At 42.0% G+C, this 20,325-nt stretch overlaps 2 protein-coding genes across 5 annotated transcripts in view; one reads left to right on the top strand and one right to left on the bottom strand.

Annotated features, from left to right (window-relative positions):
- The window catches only part of AP3S1 (adaptor related protein complex 3 subunit sigma 1), a 143,240-nt gene that overhangs the window by 38,363 nt on the left and 84,552 nt on the right, over window positions 1-20,325 (bottom strand). Inside the window, exon 1 of one of the 3 annotated variants that reach the window (XM_084629052.1) lies at window positions 4,246-4,467. The exons of 1 other annotated variant lie outside the window; for it this stretch is intronic. In XM_084629052.1, the coding sequence (XP_084485178.1) occupies window positions 4,246-4,314 (69 nt within the window). In that variant the 5' untranslated portion in view covers window positions 4,315-4,467. Of the gene's footprint in view, window positions 1-4,245; window positions 4,468-20,325 lie in introns of those variants that run through there. One more of the 3 variants, XM_084629051.1, reaches the window with a different exon arrangement.
- ATG12 (autophagy related 12) lies at window positions 4,587-9,252 on the top strand. Of its 2 annotated transcripts, XM_084629058.1 has the most exons (5): window positions 4,587-4,765; window positions 5,134-5,270; window positions 7,340-7,402; window positions 7,690-7,752; window positions 8,599-9,252. In XM_084629058.1, the coding sequence occupies exons 1-4, from the start codon at window positions 4,597-4,599 to the stop codon at window positions 7,747-7,749; spliced, it is 429 nt and encodes a 142-aa protein (XP_084485184.1). In that variant the 5' UTR covers window positions 4,587-4,596; the 3' UTR covers window positions 7,750-7,752; window positions 8,599-9,252. The 2 variants fall into 2 exon arrangements, with proteins under 2 accessions (XP_084485184.1, XP_084485183.1); XM_084629057.1 differs by lacking the exon at window positions 8,599-9,252 and having other exon boundaries at window positions 7,690-8,464.

The following is a 20,325-nucleotide window of genomic DNA, read 5'->3' as shown; positions in this document are numbered from 1 at the left end:
AGGGTTGGAAGAGACTTCAGGAGGTCATCTAGTCCAATCCCCTGCTCAAAGCAGGACTAACATCCACTAAATCATCCCAGCCAGGGCTTTGTCAAGCCGGGCTTTAAAAACCTCAAAGGATGGAGATTTCACCACCTCCCAAGTAACCCATTCCAGTGATTCACCACCCTCCTAGTGAAATAGTGTTTCCTAATATCCAGCCTAGACCTCCCCAACTGCAACTTGAGACCATTGCTCCTTGTTCGGTCATCTGCCACCACTGAGAACAGCCTAGCTCCATCCTCTTTGGAACCCCCATTCATGTTGAAATTGAAGTAGCTGAAGTTGAAGTTGTTGAAGGCTGCCGTCAAATCTCCCCTCACTCTTCTCTTCTGTAGACTAAATAACCCCAGTCCCTCAGCCCCTCCTCGTAAATCATGTGCCTCAGCCCCCAATCATTTTCGTTGCCCTCTGATGGACTCTCTCCAATTTGTCCACATCCCTTCTATAGTGGGGGGACCAAAACTGGACGAAATACTCCAGCTGTGGCCTCACCAGTGCCGAATAGAGGGGAATAATCACTTCCCTCGATCTGCTGGCAATGCTCTTACTAATGCAGCCCAGTATGCCGTTAGCCTTCTTGACAACAAGGGCACACTGTTGACTCATATCCAGCTTCTCATCCACTGTAATCCCCAGGTCCTTTTCTGCTGCTTATCCAGTCAGTCCCCAGCCTGTAGCGGTGCATGGGATTCTTCCTTCCTAAGTGCAGGACTCTGCACTTGTCCTTGTTAAACCTCATCAGATTTCTTTTAGCTCAACCCTCCAACTTGTTTAAGTCACTCTGGATCCTATCCCTACCCTCCAGTGTATCTATCTCTCCCACCAGCTTAGTGTCGTCTGCAAACTTGCTGAGGGTGCAATTAATCCCATCATCCAGATCATTAATAAAGATTTTGAACAAAACTGGCCCCAGGACCGACCCCTGGGGCACTCCGCTTGATATTGGCTGCCAACTAGACATCGAGCCGCTGATCACTACCATTGAGCCCAACACTCTAGCCAGCTTTCTATCCACCTTACAGTCTGTTCATCCAGTCCATACTTTTTTAACTTGCTGGCAAGAATACTGTGGGAGACTGTATCAAAAGCTTTGCTAAAGTCAAGATATATCACATCCACTGCTTTCCCCATATCCACAGTGCCAGTTATCTCATCATAGAAGGCAATCAGGTTGGTCAGGCACGACTTGCCCTTGGTGAATCCATGCTGACTGTTCTTGATCACCTTCCTCTCCTCCAAGTGCTTCAAAATGGATTCCTTGAGGACCTGCTCCCTGATTTTGCTGGGGACTGAAGTGAGGCTGTATTGGAAATCTGTAGTTCCCCGGGTTCTTTCTTCCCTTTTTTAAATATGGGCACTTTATTTGCCTTTTTCCAATCATCTGGGACCTCCCCCAATCGCCACGAATTTTCAGAGATAATGGCCAATGGCTCTGCAATCACATCAGCCAACTCCCTCAGCACCCTTGGATACATTAGATCAGGACCCACGGACTTGTGCTCGTCCAGCTTTTCTAAATAGTCCTTAACCTGTTCTTTCACCACTCAGGGCTACTCACCTCCTCCCCATACTGTGTTGCCCCATGCAGCATTCTGAGAGCTGACCTTGTCTGTGAAGACCAAGGCAAAAAAAAGCATTGAGTACTTCAGCTTTTTCCACATCATCTGTCACTATGTTGCCTCCCCCATTCAGTAAGGGTCCCACACTTTCCCTGATCTTCTTCTTGTTGCTAACATACCTGTAGAAACCCTTCTTGTTACCCTTCACATCCCTTGCTAGCTGCAACTCCAGTTGTGCGTTGGCCTTCCTGATAACACCCCACATGCTCTAGCAATATTTTTATACTCCTCCCTAGTCATCTGTCCAAATTTCCACTTCTTGTAAGCTTCCTTTTTGAGTTTAAGCTCACTGAAGATTTCACTGTTCAGCATCTGCTGCTGTTCATTAATTTTTTTCCTTTGTATGAGAATCATCACTTTTCTAATACTATAGGAGTTTACAGAAAAAAAGTTTGCTGACTGACCTCTACCAAAGGCTGTAAGCCTTTTTCTCATGTTCTCAACGCTAGCATCTCTGTAACTACAGAGGCACGTAATGGTGCACAAGAGATACAGAAAGGAGCGTAAAAGAACTCTCCAAAGCATATTGTTTAAGATTTTAATTCTTTTTTCCAATATTTTAGACAATTACTATGAATCTGCAGTAACGGCTCCATAGTTAAAGCTGTAAATCATTTTTATGGGAAGTCAGAATTCTATATTCCTTCACCTTCAAAATAAATTTTGTTTTGATATTAAACTGTTTATGACAGAAATAGTGCATGAATGATTTTTGGTCAAACAAAATTGTCAGTCGGGTGGGAAAGCTTGAGAGCTTGTTTTTTCTTGTAAAATCATCTCTCAAAAAAAACACTTGGTTTAGAATAACTATTTAACAGTCCTGGACAGTATTATTAACAGACATAATTAATGGTCACTTATTATTTCATATACAAGTTGGTGCAATATTTTGGACTGTGAGCAAAAAGGAACAGCAGATGGCTGAGGTCTCTGTCTCTATAAATTTGGTCAGCTATGAATCAATTAGGTTATAAAAGGTTAAAAAAGTACTTTGGGAAAAGTAATTGATTTGAATATATTTTCTTGTATTTCAAAGAAGAATATATAATGTCTCTACATCACATCTCTAATTTTAAGACAGTATGGCATATCAGAAGAAAACCATATAAACCACGTTATCACCTATCATGATTTTTAAATTTTTAAAAGAATTATGATTCAAACACATTAAACAGATATAACTATTTAAAATGAATATTAAGACTATTGTTTTAATTTCTGAAATACTAGAAACCCATAGTTTCACTACAAACCTTAACATGAAACCTATTATCAGTGTCCATCCTCTGTCTGCCCAACATCCTCTTACCTAAGTTCCCTTTAAGTCCTCTCTCTCCACCGCAGCCCCGGGGCAGTATGCACCCCAAAACCCTCATCGTCAGAGCCCACACCTCCAGCCAGAGCCCTCACCCCCCTGCACCCCAAGCCCAACCCTCTGCCCTAGACCTGAGCATCCTCCCACACTCCAAACCCCTCGGCCCCACCCCCACCACACATCACCTCCATATTGGTGCACAAAATAGAACTCATTCGGCACATGGATGTAAAAAATTAGAGGGAACATTGCCTTTTACTCCAAATTATAAGAGATCCTGAGTTACCAAGTTTGGATATGAATTAGACACACACCCAAAAAAATTAAAAGGTGGTCAGAATCAGGTATTTAGCTCAGTTCCAGGTCTGCATCTAAGCAACGTACTGGAAAATCATCTTCGCTTATCACATAGTCAGTATCAATCACTGTTACTGGGAGCCTCAGTATTGGTGGTGCATGATTTTGGCTAATTCGCACTGGAAGTGCCTGTGCCATAATCAACTACTGTATTGTAGATACAGTTCTAAGCTCTGGACTACCATATGGGTATGTCAGATGCAGTTGTGATTTTTATCGTTATACTGATACCATTTTAAGCCCACTATGGATGCAGTTATACCAGTACAAAGGTACCTAACACTGGTATAATTTATTTCCCTTTCTAATCTAGAATAAACCATACTTGTATAAGCACTTTTATACCCGTTTTACTGCATCTACACTAGGGGGTTACTGCTTTAATTCTACTCGTATAGTTCAAACAATAAGACTTCCTAGTGCAGACAAGCCCTGAAGTCAGACATGGGCCACCAACCCCAAAGAGACCCAGATCACATCAATTGCCTGCTGATACCAAGACCCGCCAACACCCAACCACCTACCAGCGAGAAGTCGCCGGCCCGCCTACAGGGAGCCTGCATCCGCCACCCTGCACAAGAGTCGCCTGGACCCATGGCTCAGGCCGGCGGGTGCTGGGAAGCGGGCAGAGTGACAAGGGGTCACCTCTGAGCTGCGCTCCGGCGGGCTAATCACTGCACCGTCCCCCAGAGCAGGGGCTGCACCCTGATGGGGAAGGCAGCCCACGGCACAGACCCACTGCCCGGCCCTTCCCACTCCTCGCTACTGCCCCTATCCGCACCCCGCCTCTCAACAGCCTCCTGAGGCCCCGGACTGGCCACACTCCTAGGGCGGGACAATCTCAGAGAGACAGAGACCCCCCGCCCGCCGCCGCCGCGCCCAGCGCCCCGCGCCCCGCGCCCGCCCCCGTACATAGCGCTGGTAGAACTTGGAGAGCCGGGGTTTGCCGTGGTTGTTGAAGATGAGGATCGCTTTGATCATGGTGAGGCGGCGGGAGGAGGCCGCTCCAGCCGGCCGGGTCACTGCGAGCTCTGCCCCTCCCCCTTCACCCGAGCAGCAGCTGCCCCACGACTCGGGCCCAGAGCGGAAACAGAACAGCTCCCGCTGCCCACGTGACACGAAGTCACCTGACAAGGCGGTGCGGCTCATCGCGATTGTCAACATTCGCTGGGAATGGTGCCCTTCGGTCACGTGATCTCAGTGGCCCCTGCCAGGAGTTAATATGGGTCACGTCACGTCCGCCCTTACTTGCCTGTAAGCAATATGGCGGAAGTGGAGAAGCAGCTACTGCTCTCTCCTCAGGATGGTAGCCGAGGCGAGTGTGGAGAAGAGCCCCCGAATGGGGGAACTGCGGTGGGGGTTGCGGAGCCGGCTCCCCCTTCAGCCGGCTCCCCGGTGACCGAGGAACCCGCCGAGGACACCAAGAAGAAAAGTAATAGGAAAAGGAATGATTGCTCTGGGGGCGGGGCGAGATCCTGGGCTCGCTCTGATTGCCAGGCGCATTGGCCAATCGGGTGAAAGAATGAGCCGCCTACTTCAGCTAGTTTAACCAATTAGAAAAAGGCAGAGGATACGATCGGGGCGGGGGGGGGAGAGACGAGGAGAAAATGCTCCAGCCCCGTCGTACGGGCGCCTTGGTATCTCCCGGCCGCGGGTGGGCCGGCGCGAAGGGGCGGGGCCTGTCGCTGTTGCGCTGTCGGTGCGGCGGGCTGCCTGTGCCTCGGGGCGGGGCTCCTGCCTCTGCGGCAGGCAGGTGCGCGGGGGCTGGTTTCCTTCGCTCAGTCTCTGCTTTCGCCCTAGTTGACGTCCTGCTGAAGGCTGTGGGGGACACGCCGATCATGAAGAACAAGAAGTGGGCCGTGGAGAGGACCCGCACCATCCAGGGGCTCATTGACTTCATCAAGAAGTTCCTCAAGCTGGTGGCCTCGGAGCAGCTGGTACGTGCCTTGCCTTGTTTAGTCTCTGAGCCGGGGAAAGATGCGGTGGGCACTGGGGCTGCTTGGTGTCTTGTAGACGTGCCAGGTAATAAAAGGGTGTTGAAGTGCGGGGCGTGTGGAGCTGGCAAGGCTGCAGTCCGTGATGGCATCATGTTGCCTGCTTCTTAATTGTGTAAGTTGCTTTGTATGGTGACAAGGGAACTCTCCACCGGGAACCTGAGAACAGAAGGGGCTGGTAGTACTTCCTGACCTTGGAGCCCCTACGGTTGCAAAGCTATGTTAGCATCACCCCAGAATGCAGCTGCAGCCTGCACTAGGGAAGGGGTTTTTCCATCAGTGCAGGAACACCAGCTCCAAAAACAAAGTTAGCTACCTCACCAGAAGCATTTTTCCATTGACCTAGATGGGTCTACATTGGGGTGAGGTAGGGTGACCAGATGTCCCGATTTTATAGGGATAGTCCTGATATTTGGGGCTTTGTCTTATATAGGCACCTATTAGCCCCCCCACACCTGCGTCCCGATTTTTCACACTTGCTGTCTGGTCACCCTAGGACAGGGGTCCCCAACATAGTGCCTGTGGGTGCAGTGGCACCTGCTGAGGCAGTTGTGTGTGCCTGCAGGACACCACGCCGCCGAAATGCTGTCACCGAGCGTGGCCGCCAGAGAACAGCCCACCGAAATGCTGCCGAGAAGCGTTGCCGTTTCTCGGCGGCATTTCGGCAGCAGGGTGTCTGGCGCCTGCCACAGTCTCCTGGGAATAGGAATATGCTATTCCCACTGAAAGGTTGGGGACCACTGCCTTAGGATGAGGTTAGCCTAGCTAGGCTAAGCACAAATTCAGCTGTCTAAATAAGTGAAGGAAGTGAAATACATATATAATAAAACATAAGGAAAACACAAATCATTGTAGTGCATACAGGAAAAAATCTCAAAACCCTTATATTAAATAAAAGCTATTGCATTTTCCTTATGCAATTGTATAGTGCCTAGCGCACCAAGGTCCTAGGGCTCCCAGGCACTATAGTAATACAAATGATTAATAATAATATAGATACATACATCTACGGTCTTACCATCAGTCTCAGACACTCCTGTTCCCCTGGAGGCCAGTTCCTGGTTTTCTTTTAATAAACTTAGACGTTTTCAGCACTTAGGTCTTGTCTACACTAGCGGGGTAAATCGACCTAAGTTACACTACTCCAGCTACATGAATCATGTAAAAGGAGTCAACGTAGCTTAGGTCGACTTACCGCAGTGTCTTCGCTGCACTGCGTCGATGGGAGATGCTCTTCCGTCAACTTACCTTACTCTTCTCAGAGAGGTGGAGTAAGGAAGTCAACTGGAGAGCGCTCTGCTGTTGATTTAGCAGGCTTTCACTAGAAGGGGCGGCAAAAGGGGCAGCTGCCCCAGGGCCCGGCGATTTAAAAGGGCTTGGGGCTCCTGGCTGCCGCTACTACAGCAGCAGACGGAGCCCTGGGTCTTTTAAATCACTTCCGGAGCCCTGGGCAGTGAGGGCTGGGCAGCGCAGAAGGGCTGGCTGGGGGAGGCTGATCCCCAGCCCCACCCCTTCCACCCGAGGCCCTGAAATTACTGGTAACACTTTTATGTTACTTTCACCCCTAGATAAAAGTTTCCATGGGTATGTTTGATGCAAAAAATTTTACACTAGACAGGAGGTCTTGGTGTTGGATATTCAAAGCAAAAGAGTGAGGACCAGACCATTGGCTTGATGGCAGTGTGCAAGACAAGTGCATGATTGCAGGTCCTAGTACAAATGGGTAGCATGCTCAGACTCTGGGGAAGCGGGGGTGTCTCACATTGTTCCAGCAAAGACCCTGTTGGCCAGTTAAAGAACAGAATTGGTAGGTTCCATGCAGTACCTCTCTCCCTAAATAATGGTGGCTCTGATGCAGAATTTTCAAGGTGTAAAGAGAGGTAAATATGGTGAACAGAAGGTAGCCTTCACCATATCCCTGCCAGGGGCACAGATTTGAAAAAGTGCTCCTCATAGGTAGGAAGATAACTCCCCAGGCAGATTTTTTCACTTTCTGTTTTCTTCCCTCACAGTTCATATATGTGAATCAGTCCTTTGCTCCTTCTCCAGACCAGGAAGTTGGGACACTCTATGAGGTGACTTTAGTTTTGAGTGTTATTCTTTCTTAATATTTGTTTAGTAGAATTTGTCTGTACCCTTGTCTGCCTTTTTAAATCTGCTATATGCCTGCCATGCCCAAAGTGGTGACATCATAAATTTGTCACATCATGGATAACATCACATAAATATATTAACAGGTGACACTGTTTCATGATGCATTTGTCCAATAGTAATAGTTTAATTCATGAATGGACTGCTTCATTGGTAATCTAACCCCTTGTTGCTTTTCTCTTTCTCCATTCCCTTTTCTTTCCCCCTGTAGTGTTTTGGAAGTGATGGCAAACTTGTACTGCATTACTGCAAATCTCAAGCGTGGGGATGAATGGTAAGCAGCCACTGATGCGTAGGACTGCTGGCCTTCAGAAAGGAAAAGGGCTCTGATAATCTTCAGAAACCATGCCCATGGACATGCTGAAGAGAATTGTACATTACTGCCTATATTTTATTCTGTGCATTTATGTACAAAATGATGCAGATGACTTGCATAAAAGAAGAGCTACATAGGCTTTTCAGCCACGTAATTCTTTCTTCATTGTGTCATTTGTGGTATGGAAATAATTTTGCATGTGCCATCTGTAGAATAGAGCCATCTTTCCTGCTGCAGAGCTCCTTGGTTGCCACATATGAAAGGACATTATTTCATGCCTTGTGAACTGCATAACTCTCCATTGCTCTGAATGCTGTATTGAGGATTTAGCTTCCCTTTATTAGGAGGGATATTTATTGCACATGTGCACAGGGATTTAGTTTACGTCTGACATAATGTTCATCTCTATTATGTGCAGTTTACTCTTACATGTTGTGAAGTCTTTACTTTGAATGCGTAGTGTCTCTCTTATGCCTCACTTCAGGCAAGTATTTTATAGTGTTTTGTCTCATAAGTAACCTATATAAACAGTTGCACACAAGGTAGAAGATGTATTGTCATAGCATATAGTCTCTCACACCTTAAGCTATGTGAGTATCTGATACAACTGCATTTCTTGAACTATTTTTTTTAATAAAATGTCTAATTTTTTCCTTTAGCAATAGCAAGACACATGCTTCTCAGCTTTTTCTTAATTGTTTCATATTTTCACGAAAGCTATAATATGCTTGGGAAAATGTCCCTGGCAGCTCTCACCCACTAGTAACAGCAGAAAGAGAGTGACCCAGCTATTGACTCTTTCAGTTCCGTGGAAATAGATGTTGGATGGCTAAAGCCTACTGTAAGCCTGCTTCCACTTGTGCTCCTGGTCCCCTGCTTCATCTGCTGTATTGTCACTGTTCCATCAAAAGAAATGCAACACCACTTCGGGACATTTTTACAACTGTCACAAAGTAATCACAGGAAGTGGCTCTCCTGAAGAGGACTTACTACCACAATAATGGGAAGAAGGATACTGAGTCTCCATCCCACCCATGCACTGACATCTGCCCTGTATGGGAAAGGAGGTTTGCCAAACAGCTCTGTTTAGGGATGGGCAAAGGCTTAATCAAGTTCCTCTACCAAATAACTTCCCCTGTTATTAACATGAAGGAATACTAAAGAATTATCTGCAGCCTGCTGATCTATTAATATGTGATTGTAAATTTGGCTGCTTGCTAATATATGCTACCCAAAAGTGTGGCTACATCCTCTGCATGCATAATTTTTGTTCTCTTTAGGATGTTTTAATAAACTCAGTATTTTTTTCATATTGAAAGCTAAATCAAAATTCTTTGATTTCAGCTAATCAAGTTGCAACCAACTCTAATTTATGCAAATGTGTTGATTAATTAAGTGTGTGTCTGTGTTTAGATGATCAGAATTCTGAAGGTTTATGAATAGGTGTGTTCTAAATCTGTTTCCAAATGAATTATTTTAGTGATAATTACTACATTTTTAGAAAACTGGTATAATACCCAAGGTTATAACTCCTTATTTATGGAATGATGTCTTCCAATAAATACAAAAACATTCTAGAACAGTTAAACGAGTACTCCTTTGATTAAAATTCACAACCAGAAAAATAAATACCTGTTATTCTTTCAGAGCCAACTATTGGGTTGCTCTGAAGCAATTGTAACCTTGAACAGCCACTAGAGGGTACTTGAAGATAAAAAGACTTGCATATTTTTCAATAGATTTTGAAAGTGATATGGAATTCCCATTTTGCCTGCTAAACACATGTGCGTTGAGGTTGCTCTCAAGCTTGTGGCTCCTACGTGGCAATCTGTTTGGCTAAGAGAGAAACCACAACCCTGGCTCTCTTTAATTAGTTTTAGATGGAGGCTGTAAATCTTAGTTGTCTTAGTTAATCAAACTACTGGTGTGGTGCATATAGCCATTTGGAATGATGCGAGAAGCAGAAAAGGAAAGAATAGAAATGAGAGGTGGAAGAGATGTAAGTCATCTTATCTATCCACCTTCCACTGCAGGATTGTTCATCTTGCTGCATTATCAGTTTTATCCGTTTGAGTTTTAAATGAAGCAAGGGCTTCTCTTGCTCCCTTGGGGGCTATTTTACAGTGGTAATAGACCTCATTGTTAGGTGTCTGTTTCCTTGCATTCAACATATGTATTAATTTGCTCAGTTTTGTCCTATTTCAAACTTAGAATTGTAGGGTTAAAAGGGACTATGAGGATCATCTAGTCTACCCCCTTGCCAAGATGTAGCACCTACCTCTTTATTTATTTAGATGTATAAAATGTGCTTTTCCTCGGGACTTGGCAGGTCCATTCAACCACACTAAATCATTCCTGTTTGTCCTTGCATTTTCACTTTTTATAGACTTAAAGACAGTTGTTCTTTTCCTCCCACACTTGTTAGCTAAAAAATGTTTTGTTCTTTCAGTCTCTTAACTGGGGGGGGAGGGAGGGTCTAGGGAGATTTCCTTATTCACTTTGGTTCCTCTCCTATGAATTCATTCTTTTTCTGGCATTGACAGGGAGTGCTAGTCTTTTAATCTCCTTTCAGTAAAGCGTTTCACACATACCAAGATTTTGCCTCAAGGTTACAGGAGACTTCTCGGTGGTCCTGTTTTCAGCTGCTTCTAGCAGTGATCAAGTGGCCATCTCTCCATTGATCACAATAAAGCACTTTGAAGACCACCAGTGATCCATATGCCACCGTTCAGGAACCACTGATAGCAACTCCTCCCTAAAAGTGGAAATTCTTTATCTGTGTCTGTCTGAAATTATGGATTATTGTATAAACTTTCTAAAGGTGAGTCACGTAGCTTATTAAAGTGAGTGACTAAATGGCTAGCAGGTAAAAAGAATTTGAGTCGGAAGTGTGTGGTCTGTGGAATCTGGCAAGGAATGAAGCCCCACAGTAAATAAATTGATTTAGTTAAAGCTATAATGTGTATAAGAAACACAGGAGGTAGCTGTATTGCAGGATAATTTTGATAGATCAGGCATCAAGTCAAGAGGTGAAATATGAAGTGTAAAATAATATCTGAGCTATGTATAGTTTAAATGACGCTGAGTTAATTAATGCAGTACAGCTGAAGAAATACATAGCTAAATTGAAGGGAGTACAGTCTAGGGCAACAGATAGTAAAGGAAATAAGAATAGTGATAAAGTTTCTTGATCATGAAACATGATGAGTGAGAGGTGACAAACTGAAATATTTTTAAATTAGATAGGATTTATTATAAAATTAAATCATGAAGGTTGATGACTGGGACCACTGACATCACACTAGGATGAGGTTGCAGACTTAATCTGTGAGGGAAATAAGGGAAGTCTTACACATCCTGGGCCCAGTCCTAAAGCTTTTAATCACGTGGAGCTTGACTATGCACCTTTCCTTGTTAAGGGTAATCGTCACTATTCAGAGTGTTCACCAGTGTGGGTAAATTTTAAACTTTAGAATCCATTTGAGTTGTAGGATGAGTGCAAAAAGATAAACTAATACAAGTAAGAGAAAATATGCATATTTTCATTTTTTATTTAAATACATTTCATAAACGATATTAACTAGAACTGTATCTGTGATGATACAACTTCTCAAACTCCCAAGTTCATGTAATGCATGGAAGGAAAATACAATAGTCATGTGACTGCCAGAGCAATTTATGGGCGTCATGGCATTACTGTACTGTTTGGTGTATCTGGACCAAGAAGTACTAGGTTGTGTGCAGAAATGACTTCTATTCTCAACTATTGCTAAAAATATCAAAAAAGCTGACAAAATAATTTGGAAACTGATATGAATTTAATATTTTATGTGTAAAGCTACACATTTTTAAATCTACAGAACTAGATAACCCGCATTCAAGAGTTTAAAAAATTGGCTGAAGAACTGTCTGAGTAATTAATGTTAATTCTTGACAAATCTTGGAACATTGGGGAAGTCTAGAGACTGGAAAAAAGCTAATGTTGTGCCAATACTTAAAAAAAGCCTACATTATCTTGACATTTGATCCAAGGCAAAACCATGGAAAGGCTGATATGGGATGCAATCAGTAAAAGAAAAAAAAATAATAAAGAATGGTAGCATAATTGATGCAATGATGCTGGTTTTATGTCAAATACGTCTTGACAAACTATTTTTTATGACTTTCGAAATTTAATTGATAGAGGTAACTATTAATATAGTAACTATACTGACATGTTCTACATAGATTCCTGTAAGTCAAATGACTATCTCATGTATATTCTGATATTAATAAATACCACTATACAAAATCCATGGATCTATTAGTGGATTAAAAACTTACTTTTTAATATCTATCAGCTATTAATTGTAAATAGGGAGGCATCTAAGGGGGTGTTTCTAGTGGGGTGCATCCAGGAATGCATTCTTAATCTGGTGCTATTTAATATTTCCATCAGTGATAGCATCATTTTTGGTAAAATTTTCAGGTGACAAATTTGTGAAGCGGTAAATAATGACAGCTCAGTTCTACAGAGCAATCTGGATTGTTTGGTAAACTGGGTTCACTTGAACCTTGAAAAAAACACGGTGTTTTTGTTTGCTGTTTTTCACACAGCTAAAGGGGAGCCAAAGGTATGTAAGGTCATAAATACCATTATGAACAAAAAATGTAGGTCTCACAGGATGGGGAATTGTATTTTGGAAAGCAGTACTTCAGAAAAAATGCTTGGGGCCACAGTAAGTAATCAACTGAACATAATGTGTCAATGCGATGTGGTGGCTAAAGCTAGTGTGATCCTTGGATTTATAAGCAGAGGAATATAGAGTAGAAGTAAGGAAGAGGTGGTATTACCACTGTGTATAACAGTGAGACATGTTTCAGAGTGGTAGCCGTGTTAGTCTGTATCAGCAAACACAATGAGGAGTACTTGTGGCACCTTAGTGACTAACAAATTTATTTGGGCTTTTGTGGGCTAAAACCCACTTCATCAAATGCCTGGAGTAGAAAATACTGTAGGAAGATAGACAGATATACAGAGAACATGAAAAGATAGGGGTTGCCTTACCAACTCTAAAGAGACAAATCAATTACAGTGGGCTATTATCAGCAGGAGGAAAAATCACTTTTGTAGTGGTAATCGGGGTCGCGCATTTTAAACAGTTGACACCACTGTTTGAGTTGGTATGCAACCTTCATCTTTTCATGTTCGCGCGCTCGCTCTGTGTGTGTGTGTGTGTGTGTGTGTGTGTGTGTGTGTGTGTAATATCTTCCTACTGTATTTTCCACTCCATGCATCTGATGAAGTGGGTTTTAGTCCACAAAAGCTTATGCCCAAATAAATGTGTTAGTCTCTAAGGTTCTTTTTATTAGTGAGACAGTTACTGGAATACTGTTTTCAGTTCGGGTGTCGACACTTTAAAAATACAAATTGGACAGAGTTCAGAAAAGAGTTCTACGTGAATGGTCTGGAGAACCTGCCTCACAGTGAGAAGCCATTCTATTTAGTTTATTCAAGAGCAGGCTAAGTGGTGACTTCATTGTGGTCTATGGGGAAAAGGTTCTGATAGTAGAAGGCTCTTCAATCCAGTCTAGCAGGCAAAAGTATAACCAGATCCAGTGCCTGGAAGTTAAAGCTAGACAAACTCAGACTAAAAATAAGGTATAAATTATCCATTGGAACAACTTATTTAGGAATGTGGTGGATTCTCCATCACTTGAAGTTTCTGAGTCAAGACTGGATGTCTTTCTAAAAGATGCTCCAGCTCAATTAGGAGTTATGGGCTTGATGTAGAATTATGGGGTGAATTACAGAATGAAATGTATTGTGCAGGAAGTCAGACAAGATGATCATAATAGTTCCTTCAGATCTTAGAATCTATGAAAAGTTTAAAAAAGTAAGTGTGACAAGTGTCAAATCAAATTTGACTTTCACTGTTTCCTCGTCAGTTTGTTTGTTTCTTTAAACTGGAAGTTTACTTGGTATACAGCAGCAGGATAATATAATCATGATCTTGCCTTGCTGCGACAGTCTCTCTACCATTTTTGCCCCTTGTCACTTGTTACAGGCATAGTATTTGATATAGCTGAAATACTGCACTATCTGCACAGATGGTAACGTTGATGTGAATGTCTAAACTACTTCATTTGGTTTAGTATGGTCTGAATGTGTTATTAAAGGTGTAAAGTATTTTTATATTTCCTCTCATTATTTCCAAATTAACAGAAATGCTACATTTCACTCTGTGCCTAGCAACTGCTTCCTCCCTATGCAGACTCCAAGGACCTAACCTGTTCCTTACAACGCCTAAATAATTTCACTTTCCAGCTAACAAAGTCTAGAACCTCTTTTTCAGCTTGTTGATGCTACTGGAACTCCAATCATCTGATGATTGCGCCTTACAGCCTCTCGCATCTTTTTAAAAAAAAAAAAAAAAAAAGCAGTGACAAAAGCAGTATCTCCCACCCTCTCAGACTAGGTGAAGGGGTAATTTCCTCTTAGAGCTCCATGATCAGCCCTATACATCCTCTACCAGCTCCTGTATCCTAAGAAAATCAGTATGACCACCTGCCTTGTATCCAAAAGCCACCTGCCTTTTATCAATGGATATGAATGAATATTCCATAAGTATTTTCTTTTATAAAAAATTAACTTGTACTGTTCAGTTTTTTAAATTAAATATAAACTAATAATTGAAATAAATAGTAAGCCAGGTAATCAGAGGTACTGAATGAAACTGGAGTTGCCTCAATTGGAACCTGCTTAATAGGGAGGTATTGAATCAACTGGTATAAGTATTAATGTCAGCTCAGTGCCAACTTTAGCAAAGACCTTCTCAACCCTGTTTAAAGTGTGGTTCTAGTCTGAAAAATGACCCCCCATTTTGATGTTTCTATGTTTGTCATCCCAATAACACCAGCTCAGATATCATTAGCTATCTGTCACCTCTGCAAATGGAGCTTTTGCTCTGAGAGACCAGTAGGTTATTCCCATGCATCATTGCTAGCACTAATGATCCTACAAATTAAGTTTTGTCTTTAATGGCTGTAGAAACCATTGTGTTCTCAGCTAGCCATCTGAGGCCTCATTACCTTTTGGGCTTGTATGGATGTTACTGAGGGTATAATTGGGCCTGTAGCATTTTTGTTATTGGTGATAATGCAAGAGAAGGAAAGAATGCTCCTTGTCCACGGATCACTGATGCGGATAGCTAACAAAGTTATCAGCCTTGCATAAAACAGCATGAGCTGCAAGATAGTCAGTGTTAATCTTTATATGTTTTTCCATATACAAAGATATACTTTCAGCATAAGTGACTTTTATATTAATCAAAGACCACAAAGAAGGAACAAAAGTAAAGTCCCCATTAGAGAGCATGATATGTTTGTGTGTCTCCTCTGCCAGAACATGAGATGGCTGCTTGTCTATAAATAGTCTTTAGCTATTTCAAGGTACAGTACACATAATATAAAATAACATAATTTCCATAGCTAAATTTACCATGGTCCTGTGGCAATCTCCATGTAAATTGATGAAGCAGATGAGTTTGACCTACTGGATTGAGATAGAAGTGAGTTAACATTAGTTTGTCTGCTTCATATGCTGTTATGGAATACCCATTCACAACTGTCAACTTGATCTAATTAAACTTTATATATATAATATAATGTTATTGCTAAATATCTGTACCAAAAGATGGGGTGTGCTGTAGCATAAAAATATCAAAACAATAGATAAAAATAAAAAAACATAAAAAACCATAAAAATAAAAAATCAATATGGGATGTTAAAATGGGCAAAAAAGTCTGACACACACTCTTGGCTTAGTTTTGGAGCTAATAATCCCTGCCTTCTCTGGGAAATGGAATGCACAAAAGGAAGTCTATTTCTAAAACAGCACAATTGCAAAGCAGAGAAGAGGGGCTCCAAATAGAAGACCCCCCAATAACTATTCTAGAGAGAAGGCTTAGGGAGATTTGATTTTCTCATTATTTAGCTGTTGCAAATTGAGAGAGTGGAACATCTTAGTTAAAAACGTGTTTTCTCACAATGTACATTAAACAAAAAACATAAGTGAAAACCTAAGGTTTACCACATACTTCCAGCAGGCTAATGTATCCCCAGACTGAGGACAAACCAGTGGCTAAGGGGGCCAAACTGGGGGCAGGGTTGGGGCTGAAAATCACAACTCTCTGATTAACAGTATTTACTTCGCCCAGCAGTTCATACATCAATGTGAATGTATCTGTGTCAGTGGGCAATACGTTATTCAACATATAGCATGACTTAGTGAAATGCGTACATCACACACATTGTGAGGTATATGTTTCATAGTGTGATGTGATGTATGCTTGTGATGTTTGTTATATATTTCTGAATAGTAGAGTTTTAATTACGCTTGCAACAGCTCCTGACATGCTTCTGGTTCTCACCGAAAAGATCATACATTATGTAAATAATTACATCCACAGGAATTTAGAGGAAACCTTTATTTGAGATAAAAGGCACAGAATTTTGTGTGGTGTAAATCAAAACACTTTCAATTTTATTGGTACAGCCCCTATTTTATAAAAAAGTATTCTCCATTAAGGGTCCAAAACACCACAACAACATTGTAAGATGTAGTGCTTTGGAGCCTTCCTGTAGAATAAGCCCAACAAAGAAAATAACAGAACGCCACTAGCCGTCACCTTCAGCCCCCACCTAAAACCTCTCCAATGCATCATCAGGGATCTACAGCCTATCCTGAAGGAAGACCCATCACTCTCACAGACCGTGGGAGACAGGCCAGTCCTTGCTTACAGACAGCCCCCCAACCTGAAGCAAATACTCACCAGCAACCACACAACAGAACCACTAACCCAGGAACCTATCCTTGCAACAAAGCCCATTGCCAACAGTGTCCACATATCTATTCAGGAGACACCATCATAGGGCCTAATAACATCAGCCACACTATCAGAGGCTTGTTCACCTGCACATCCACCAATGTGATATATGCCGCCATGTGCCAGCAATGCCCCTCTGCCATGTACATTGGCCAAACTGGACAGTCTCTACGTAAAAGAATAAATGGACACAAATCAGACGTCAAGCATTATAACATTTAAAAACCAGTCAGAGAACACTTCAATCTCTTTGGTCACTTGATTACAGACCTAAAAGTTGCAATTCTTCACCAAAATCTTCAAAAACAGACTCCAACGAGAGACTGCTGAATTGGAATTAATTTGCAAACTGGATACAATTAACTTAGGCTTGAATAGAGACTGGGAGTGGATGGGTCATTACACAAAGTAAAACTATTTCCCCATGTTTATTCTCCCCCACCCCCCACTGTTCCTCAGACGTTCTTGTCAACTGCTGGAAACGGCCCACCTTGATTATCACTACAAAAGGACCCCTCCGCCCCCTGCTCTCCTGCTGGTAATAGCTCACCTTAAGTGATCACTCTCGTTACAGTGTGTATGGTAACACCCATTGTTTCATGTTCTCTATGTATATAAATCTCCCCACTGTATTTTCCACTGAAGGCATCTGATGAAGTGAGCTGTAGTGTAACGAAAGCTTATGCTCAAATAAATTTGGTAGTCTCTAAGGTGCCACAAGTCCTCCTTTTCTTTTTGTGAATACAAACTAACATGGCTGCTACTCTGAAACCTGTAGAATACCATCTACTTATAAAGGAATATTCTTTGTAGCATATTATTTACATTATGTTCATTTTTATTATCTGCTTGACAAAATGTTTTATGCTGTATATACCTGTTTGCTTATTTACAGTGAATTCTGTGGTCATCCCAGAATCTTTAAGGCACATTACCTTAAACTGATAAGAACCCACATATTGCACTTGACTGGGCAGAAGAGTCAATCCTCTTTTGCAAATATATAGACTCTTGAGTGAATTTAGACACTTAATATTATTGGTAAATAATGAGCAGTACAGGGATCTATGAATGAGCAGTGAAGACTCACACCAAGGGGGTGAAGTGCTAGCATTCTTTTCTCTCAGGTTAGCAGCACAGAGGGGAGGTAGGGGGATCAAGTAGTTAGGGAATTAGCCTGGGAATTAGTAAATGGCTTCAATTTCTTGCTGCACCACAGGCTTCTTGTATGAGCTTGGACAAGTTACTTAGTCTCTCAGTGACTTGGTTGTCAACCTGTAGAATAGGAATAATAGTGCTTCCCTACCTCACGGAATATTGTGCGAGGGTAAATGAGGCACTCATGAAAACAGAAACCATATGAGAACTAACGTAAATAAAAAGAAATTTCATGGTAAGTTGTTTAATGCTGGCCTCTGAAATACCCAAATGTTTGGTATTGTGCAATTCTACTATTGCTATTGGTTTCGTGATTTTTTTTGTAAATCCAAGTAAGAAAGAAATTGTCCACTGTCACTTCATTCAAGAGTCTGTTGCACATCCTGCAGAGGCCCACATGTATCTTGGGCATTGTGATAAAGGACTACTTGAGTATGTAGTGTCACTATGAAATGATGACCACAGTGTCATGATACAGCTCCACGACTACCAAAGGTGAGTGGTGTGGCTCCTGGGGAAAACACAAACATGCGGCATTCCTAGGCTAAGGGCAAATAGTTCATTTGGAAAAAAATAAAGGTATAGTGGTATAAACCTGATTATGGGAACTGGAAAACATGGCTTCTTCTGACTCATTTAATAGGTATTGTGATTGTGATGTGCATGTGGGAATTATGGGTCTGCAGATCACGAAAGTTGAAGACTGGGATCATTGACATCACAGTAGGATGGGGTGGAAGACCTAATCTGAGGGGGAATTAAGTGAAGTCTTATACATCATGGGCCCAGTCCTAAAGCTGTTAATTACATGAAGCTTGATTATGCACTTCTTATTCCTATGGGTAATCTCCACCACTCATGACAGTGTTCACCAGTGTGTGGGTAAGAGGTGGAAAATCTAGCTCATGATGAATGGTCATGAATTAGTGGTATAGGACTGAGTCCCATATTTAGAAACATTTAGATTTAATACATGGGACCACTTGCCTCAACATGCAGCTTTTCTTTAAGTATGTTTTAAGTAATCAGTTTTATACAAACCTATTTAACTCTGTTTTGAAATGTTGCCATTTACAATATCTCTAGTGAATTCACTCTTTTTTGTTGGAATAAGGTGTCCTGTAACCTTATATTCCGACATTACAATGAATTATCTTGAATATGTATAATGGCTCATCTTCTGCAGGAGTATAAGTACACACCTTTCAGGGATTTAAGGAAGTGTTTAAAAATGTAATGCATTCATTCACAATAAATTGAACTCTGAATTTGAAAATGGTTCCCATTTATATTGGGATTAAATCCCCCTACCACTCTTTTTTTTATTGTTTTCATTGGGTAAATCCTATGTTGACTGGGACTATATAAGACCTGGATCCTAAATAGTTCCATGCAGTCAGGAATCTGTGCCTGCATGGAGTCCATTGACTTTACCACAGTGCTGACTAGAGTGCTTAGTAATATCTCCAAATAAACCATTTTCCTATTGACTTCAATGGGGTCTTTTCACAGGAAAACTGTGAATATGGCTGGAGATATCTTTCAAGCTTTGCTCTTGTGGTTATGATACCAACAAAAGAGACAAGGTGAGTGAGTTAATAGCTTTTGTTGGGCCAACTTCTAATGGTGATAGAAGCTTTCAAACTATACTGAACTCTTCAGCTCTGAAAGGTTCTCTCTCTCACCAACAGCAGTTTGCTCAGTAAAAGATATTACCTCACCCATCTCGTTTCTTTAATATTCTGGGACCAACACGGCTACAACAACACTGCACAAGATCTTTTATAACTTGGCTATCTGTGTGCAGTGGCCATCACCATTACTAAAATCAACACAATTCTGCCTGTGAAATAGCATGGGAATATCATACTAATGTTAATTTTTTGCAAAGGTAAATCTGCACAAATTTTAAGTGTCCATTGTTCTTTATATATCTTCCTGTGCAAATACATAAAATGAAGCACTATTTACGTTTATAGAGCTTTCACCATTTCTATTTGCAATAGAATTTGCAATTTGGTTATTTCCATTCTGCTAGATTAATTTTAAAGGTATTTCTCCAGGATAAACTGAGGGGAGGAGGGGCAGATTGAGGGAAGTGTCAATTGTGTGTGTGTGGAGCTATTCTCTCTCTTTGGTGAAATGACTAGCCGTACATACACAATGGAACAGTTTCAACAGGGGAGACAGAGAGATCCATTCTGGAATACTCAACAGCCCAGTGGTTAGGGCACTTATGTGAGAGACCTGGGTTCACGTCCTTGCTCCATATCAGACAGAGTGGGGATTCAAACCCCCATATCCCACACTGGGTACAAGGGGGCCACCTCTTCCAGCAAATGTAGGCTTATTCAGAGCATGCCTACTGGATTGGGTCCCAAAGCAAGAGAGGGAGGGAGAACCTGGTTTGTGAATCCCACCAAGATTTAGCCATGAGCTAGGTAGTGAGCTGCTGGACATCATCAGGACTTAGGTGACAGTGTTTGTGCCCAGCCACTGAAATTT

The sequence above is a fragment of the Lepidochelys olivacea genome, assembly GCF_965140295.1.
Source record: "Lepidochelys olivacea isolate rLepOli2 genome assembly, chromosome: 5".
Classification (NCBI taxonomy): domain Eukaryota; kingdom Metazoa; phylum Chordata; order Testudines; family Cheloniidae; genus Lepidochelys; species Lepidochelys olivacea.
Note: the sequence above shows the minus strand (reverse complement) of the source record. Positions and strands in the feature narration are given on the sequence as shown.